This window comes from Ornithodoros turicata, chromosome 3 (assembly GCF_037126465.1).
Source record: "Ornithodoros turicata isolate Travis chromosome 3, ASM3712646v1, whole genome shotgun sequence".
NCBI classification, from domain to species: Eukaryota; Metazoa; Arthropoda; class Arachnida; order Ixodida; family Argasidae; genus Ornithodoros; species Ornithodoros turicata.
The window spans coordinates 37,727,956-37,735,819 of NC_088203.1; the positions used below are offsets into that span (position 1 = coordinate 37,727,956).

The 7,864-nt window shown below is 44.8% G+C and overlaps 1 protein-coding gene across 1 annotated transcript; it reads left to right on the forward strand.

The window, feature by feature from the left end:
• The first annotated feature begins 420 nt into the window (after positions 1-420).
• Positions 421-1,590, forward strand: LOC135389329 (uncharacterized). The gene has a single exon (XM_064619392.1). It carries the CDS (start codon positions 421-423, stop codon positions 1,588-1,590), a length of 1,170 nt encoding a protein of 389 aa, XP_064475462.1.
• The last annotated feature ends 6,274 nt before the right edge of the window (positions 1,591-7,864 follow it).

Below are 7,864 nucleotides of genomic sequence, written 5' to 3' on the forward strand. Positions count from 1 at the left end.
AGTTGAGTGGACTCGGAGGTTGGTTGGGACCCTTCGGGGCCCCTCCGGGAAAACAACACACTGCTTTGGCCCCTGCTTCCCACAGACGGGTGATCCTGGAAGGCCCGGCCAGGACTATCCAGCTAGTCGCCATCTCGCTTTTCATTACTTTTTTCTTTCTTCTGCTCTCCCTCTATCTTTCCTCCTTTTCACCTTCTTTGGCGACAAGGGTCAACCTTGGGCAGTCTTTTCACTCTCCAGAAGCTGCACTTGGGTATAGTGCAGAGGGATGTGTTAATGTGCAGAGCATGTTCCCTTGGTTGGGGTCGGTGCTGGCCGACACACCTACTGCACTGAACACCATATATTTTTTGCATGGACACTCAAACCTCTAAAAGACGTGATCGGCCTCCTAAAAGAAGCCGCAACGAGGCACTAACTATGAATCTTCTTAATGTGACTCAAGAACCCTGGTTCCCAAAGTTTCTTATCCTACACTCAGAAGACCAGAACTGCCCACTCGAAAAGATATCTCCCTTTGTGACTGCAAAGGCTCTAGAACAGTTAATAGGGAAATCCTATGAGGCCAAAAAGCTAAGAACAGGTGACATTCAGGTTCTAGTTCAGACCAAACAACAGAGCGCAGCCCTCCAATCACTAAAGAAAATTGGCGATACACCTGTATCTGTCACAGCACATCGCACTCTGAACATTGTTAAAGGTGTGATTTCTGTGGATGAATTGCTCCCATGCTCAGATACCGAAATAGAAGAAGGCTTACAAGATCAGGGAGTCGTGCTCGCAAAAAGAATTGTAATGCGCAGGGAAGGCAAGGAAATACCAACTAAGCATGTAGTCCTGTCCTTTCAGCTCCATACACTTCCTTCTTCCTTGAAGGCAGGATACATCAACTGTCAAGTAAGAGCATATGTTCCTAGCCCGAGGCGCTGCTTTAAATGCCAACACTTTGGACACAGCTCGCAGACCTGCAGGGGACATGCAACATGCCCAAAATGCGCTGAGAAAGACCACACACCAGAGCCTTGCCAAAGTAACGTAAAATGTGTAAACTGTCGTGGCGAGCACCCCGTCTACTCCAGGTCGTGCCCCCGATTTCAAGAAGAAAAACAAATCTTAAAAATAAAGACAGAGCAAAACATCACATACAAAGCAGCTAAGACACAACTGGAATTTCAGAATAAAGGCACTTTTTCCGAAGTGGTGCGCAGGGGAGTGGCACCACTCGGAGTATCTGTGGAGACCCAGACTCCTGGACCTCCACTCCACACTCCCCAAAGAAAAGAGAGGGCCACGGAAGTGTCCCCTCAGGCTGGCCAAACTGCCAGCCCAAACGGGACGGCAACAACCTCATCAGAGGTTGCTGGCTCCCCTTCTGTTTGGGACGAGATTACAAGCTATCCGTCCCAAGCCCTAACCATGGAAGTTGACGACGACGACCGCTCATCACAGAAGTCGTCGTCGAGTCTTCCAGCTGGTTCTTCTCAGGGGAAGGACAAGCGGGAGAAGTCAGGTGGTAGAGCAGCAGAAAATACCCCCACCAAGAATACAGGCTCCATAAAGCCATGCAGAGACAACACAAAATTCACATAAAATACACACACTACACAATGCAGGTGTTCCTTTTCCTCCTCCTAATTACCTTAATGAAGCCTAGCATTATCCTTCAGTGGAATTGCCGAGGCCTGCTCGCAAATATAGATGATGTTCATGATGTTTGTGAAACACACACTGCCGCCTGTATTTGCTTGCAGGAAACTTATCTGAACCCCTGTAACCCTAATCCATTCAGACAATGGAATCTCTTTAGGAAGGACCGATCCAACACAGCACGGGCTTCTGGAGGTGTCGCAGTTCTGACACGAAAACACCTTCCTGCAAGGTACATTCCACTAAACACAACACTTGAGGCTGTTGCTATTCACATTTGTCTCGATAATGTAATAACTGTATGTTCTCTTTATCTTCCACCTTCGATAGCTGTTAAACAGAAACAAATAGAAGATATTTTGGACCAGCTTCCCGCACCGTTCATTCTGCTTGGAGATTTCAATGCACACAACATCTTGTGGGGGAGCCAAAAAACCGATAGTCGTGGGAGAATGTTGGAACGAGTCCTCCTTGCAAGGCCTGTCTGCTTACTAAATACGGGATTGCCAACGTATGTAAACTCTGCATCAAGGTCGTTTTCCGCAATAGACATCTCCTTGTGCAGTTCTTCTCTTTTCCACTGCATGGACTGGAGAGTTGAACAGAATCCCCGAGGTAGCGATCATTTTCCGGTCATTATTAAATTGCATGGTTACACTAACAACATAAAAACTCGTCCACCACGGTGGAAATTACAAGAGGCAAATTGGGACATATTTGAAAGAGAAGCAAATTTCCTGTCTCCTGCTTTTCAGGGTTTGAATGTTGAGGAGGCAAATAAATTGGTCACTCATACAATTATAAATGCCGCTGAACAGTCCATTCCGCAAACATCTGGCCGACTCCCCAAGCGCTCCAAGCCTTGGTGGACGAGCGATTGTGGAAGCACACGCAAAGAACAAAACCGGGCGTGGGGTGTCTTTCGACGGCACCCCACTACAACAAATCTAATTGCTTTCAGAAGAGCTCGGGCGAAAGCACGTTGGACGCGAAGGCAAGCAAAGAAAGAGTCTTGGAGAAATTTCGTATCATCCTTAAATAGTAACACTCCATCAAAAATAATATGGGACAGACTAAAGAAAATAAAGGGCGACTATACAAGCTTCTGTGACCATTGTTAGAAATAAATGGTACAGTGTGTCAAAGTATGGAGGAGCAGGCCAATGCCCTCGGGGAACATTTCCAACAAGTGTCAAGTTCATCCCATTACAGCAGAGATTTCCTAAAAATTAAATCACCTGCTGAAAGGCATGCAGTTGACAGTGGGTCAGATGAGAGGTGTGGTTACAACTCACCTTTTTCAATGGCGGAGCTACAAAGGGCTCTGTCATCCCCTAAAAACTCGGCACCTGGACCTGATCGCATAGTGTACTCCATGCTTAAACATCTGTCTTCATTAAAGTCTCTCCTGGATTTCTTTAATTTTATCTGGCGAGAAGGTGTTCTCCCTTCTGGCTGGAAGGAGGCAACCATAGTTCCACTGCTGAAGCCAGGAAAAGATCCCTCGCACCCGTGCAGTTACCGACCCATAGCACTGACAAGTTGTCTGGGGAAGACCTTTGAGCGCATGGTCAACAATCGTCTTATGTATTTTCTAGAAGAAAATAATTGTTTGGATAAATATCAGTGTGGCTTTAGAGCTGCGTGCTCAACAGTCGACCAACTTTTGCGTTTGGAGACTACCATTAGAGAAGCCTTCGTCAGGAAACAGCACTGTATGTCTGTTTTCTTCGATCTAGAGAAGGCATATGATACAGCATGGCGATATGGTATCCTTCGAGACTTGCATGCACTTGGTATACGTGGCAGAATGTTCCAATGTATTACCAATTTCCTACAGGGAAGAACTTTCAGGGTACAAGTTGGGACAACACTATCTCGTCCATTCATCCAGGAACATGGTGTCCCGCAGGGATCCGTACTTAGCGTGACCCTTTTCATTGTAAAAATGAATTCTTTAGCAAGTGTTATCCCTTCATCAATCAAATACTCGTTGTACGTCGACGATGTTCAGATTTCTTATTGCTCCTCTAACCTATCGGTGTGCGAACGTCAGCTACAGCTAACAATAAATAAACTGGTTAAATGGTCTCAGGAAAATGGCTTCAAATTCTCTCCCGACAAGACAGTCTGTGTTCGTTTCTCGAAGTTTCGGAGAATGTTCCCAGACCCCACTCTTTCTATGTGCAACCAAAGTATAAGCGTGAAATCTGAACACAAATTCCTTGGTCTCATATTCGACGAAAAACTCTCATTCTCAGCTCACCTGAAAACCCTCAAGAAAAAATGCATAAAGTCTTTGAACATTTTAAAGGTACTCTCACACCGATCCTGGGGAGCAGATCGCGATACGTTACACCGGATCTATGTCTCCACTGTCCTTTCAAAACTTGATTACGGTTGTGTGGTGTATGGGTCAGCACGACCTTCTACTCTGAAAATGTTGGACCCTGTACATCACCTGGGACTGCGCCTGGTCCTTGGAGCTTTCCGGACCTCGCCTGTCGAGAGCCTTTACGTAGAAACCAATGAGTGGTCTCTCGAAAGGCGGCGGTTCTACCTGAGTACGTCATATGCATTAAGGATTAGAGGCTACCCACAAAACCCGGCGATCCCTGCTGTAAGAGACACACAATATAAACAACTCTTTTTAAAGAGGCCTTCAGCGGTATTGCCATTTAGTATGCGCATGTCTAAGGAAATTGAGCACTATGGCTTTACAGAATATAAGTCCATGATCCTTGAGTGCAGTAAAAAAATCCCTCCATGGCAACCTCATCCAAAATATGATAGATCACTCACTAGATATGACAAACGTAATACCCCAAACATTGTACTGAAACAGGAATTTGAGCACCTAAGGAAAACCTTTGGCAATCATGTTGAATTCTACACGGATGGATCGAAAACAAATATTAGGGTTTCATGTGCTATGGTTACTGGAGTTGTCACACGTTCACACCGGCTACAGAACACCATGTCTATTTTTACTGCTGAAGTGTATGGAATAATTTTAGCCCTCAACTACATCATACAAAACCACATAAGATCCTCAGTAATATACACAGATTCTCTCAGTTCTCTGCAGGCTATTTGTAACATACACCCCACTAAAAACCTGGTAGTTCATCGTGCAAGGAGCCTGGCAAGCACTATAGCTAATAGGGGCCTATCAGGTACTCTTCTGCTGGGTACCCAGTCATGTTGGCATACCTGGCAATGAACAAGCTGATCATGCTGCTACGGCTGCGTTAACAGGTGACATAACCCCTTTCGAAATTCCATATCAAGATCTCAAACTACGTCTGAAAAGATGCATCAATAATGACTGGCAAACATCTTGGGACATGCAAACCAATAATAAATTACACAGTATCAAGCCCTATGTAGGCTCCAGTTCACCTGGTATGTCCAATCGACTATATGAAGTGTTATCCTCCCGCCTTCGTTTGGGACACACATACTTGACACATGGGTATCTTCTACGAGAAGAAGACCCAACGGAATGCAACCACTGTGGTGAACAGCTTTCGATCATTCACATCCTCATCACGTGTCCAGCGTACCAACATCTTCGTCAACATCATTTTTCTCCCTTTTATAGAACCTTTTTGCCCCTCCATCCAATGCTACTGCTGGGAGATGACAGCTTTGTTCCTTTTGAGAACGTGTATAGGTTTTTTAAAGATACTGGATTTTTAAAAGATCTGTGATTTTAAACACTAATGTAACAGTTACTTTAAATTTTAGTCCTGCACATGTAGTTTTTAACTAACTAGTCTTCAGTGGTATTTGGCGCACTATGGCCTTTGTAGCTGATGCGCCAATAAAACCCGGATCAAATCAAAATATCCCGAACACTCATGAAATGATGGGTAGAAGAATTTCAGCTTCCTTACATAAAACATTGAACACCTGCAGTGTTATAGCGCACCTGTTACAGCGTGATCTTAGTGTCCGAACTGATTGACGTTCCATGTGAAGAAATCTTGATGGAAATTAAGCATCAAGACGTCATAGATGTCTTCTTTCAACAAACAAGGTGTCCCAGAAGACGTGTCATTCAATTATAATTAAAAAAAATCTACTCCACCTAGAATCACGCGATCAATGGCATTTCTTCTGGCAGGTTTTTTGCCACCTCCTGATGTGAATGTCATGTAACTTGATGTCACTCTTTACGAACTGAACTCGAAAATTTGCCAAGTAACGGTCGCTTTTTACCTCATCAATGTGAAGCACGTGCCAAATTTACTCAAAGACGAACGTCATGCTTTTCAGAATGCCCAGAGGCTTGAGCTCGACGACTTTGAGAGCCCTTGCTGTCAGTCCGACAAAAGGAGGTTGCTAAACCCAGCACACACAGGGATGTAGACAAAGCGAGTTCTTGAAATTGGGGGAGGGAAGGCATCATCCCAGCGGAAGCCAGATGCGATAAGCCTGTCTTGTATCTTTCCACTATCCTTATGTGGGCTGAGTTTAGCAAACTGTTTTGCAAACTCAGAAGCAAACTAGTCCGACTGACAAGGAGGGTGTACAAAAAGTCGCTCCGAAACGCACGATGTTCGGCTATTTTCTCTGATGGGATAGCTCCTCAATATCAGTGTCAATTATCCTGGACTTGAGTAAGTTCGGCAAGCAACAAGCAAGCTTTACTTGGCAAATTTTCGAGTTCAGTTCGCAAAAATTGACATAATAAAACTTTAGTTAGATGACATTCACATCAGTAGGTGGCAAAAAGCTAGTAATAAGAAATGCATTTGACAGCATGATTGTTGGAGGTGTAGTTTTAATTATGATTCAATGACACGTTTTCTGTATAGGGTAGCTGTGGTGGTAGCAGTGAAAGGGCTCGCCGTTGCAGGATAGATTACACATCAGGGTAGATTACAGCAACCCTCATTGGGAGCCAATCAACAAGATTTTAGCTGCAGGAAATGTTTGTTGTCTCAGCGTCAAATAAGACTACAACTCCCATGTACAGTGCTGGACAAAAGATTACGGAACACGCTCCGGCGCATTCCTTCCTCAGAGTGACACGCGAGCGGCGAATGGTTCCATACGGATTTGGAAACATGTGATTGGATTACCTAGGCACACGTCTGTAAATCCGTGCGGTCGCATTCATTGCTAGAGCGTCACTCTGAGGAAGGAATGCACAGGAGCGTGTTCCGTAGACTTTTGTCCAGCACTGTACGTTTCTCTTTGTAGTTTCAACATTCTTCATGAATTTGCCGAGTAAACTAAACTGAACGCCACTAGATGAGATTTTAAAAAAGAGGTGATTTCAATCGTTGCTCAACGTGCATAAACGACACAATTATTTCATCGGTGCAAAAATATAGACATGGAAAAAAGAGGCATAGATGTTGGTGAACAGACGATTAAGGCATAAAGGAGACCTACTTCTCTGAGCCACGGTGATATCGGCAAGGTTGATTGAGACTCCCATCACTGGAACACCATGCACAAGACAGTACACACAATTGAGGATGCAGACACACTGCAGACCGGATGTCGCTTCCCCACCCTCGTCTTCCATTTCCCAATTTCCACCTATGTACCCAGAATGTGGAATCTTTAGAAGGATCATCAAAATGGAGCAATGCCTATGGTGCAACCGTCGGATTGCCGATCGCATCAATGCATATCCCGAGAGACGAGGAATACGCCATTACTCCCGTGCAGACCTATACCGACACTTGTACTTTCGAGAGCACTGTGTCGGACAAGAGTTGCAGAGTGCTGCGGTTTCTTCGAGGCTCGTGTGAGGACTTTAGTTGCTTTAGAGTTGTCCGTGCGCCATAAAAACCTGAATCATCATCATCATCATCAGTTGCTTTAGATGTGGATTGGATTTCGACAGTGATACTGCCCCCATTGGCATTTGCGAATTTGTTGCTCTCTTCACCACGAATGTGTTCTCGCAGGCCAAGAAACTGTAGGTACACTTTATTATCCTCAAGTAATAACCAAAAGCTTTCAGGCCATATGCCATATATACTGCCAGATTCGCGAATATTGGAATATTCACTCACATAAAAAAAGCTTCAGTAATCCTCAACTTCCTCTTTGTTGCTAAGCAAACTCAAACTCAAGTTTCCTCTTCGTTGCTTTTGCGCCAGAAAACACCAATCACCAACCAACCCCACCTTCCTCATCCCAAGAGAAGAAAGTACGCCGTTGTGAATCACCGCTCTTCGGACACGAATTAAGC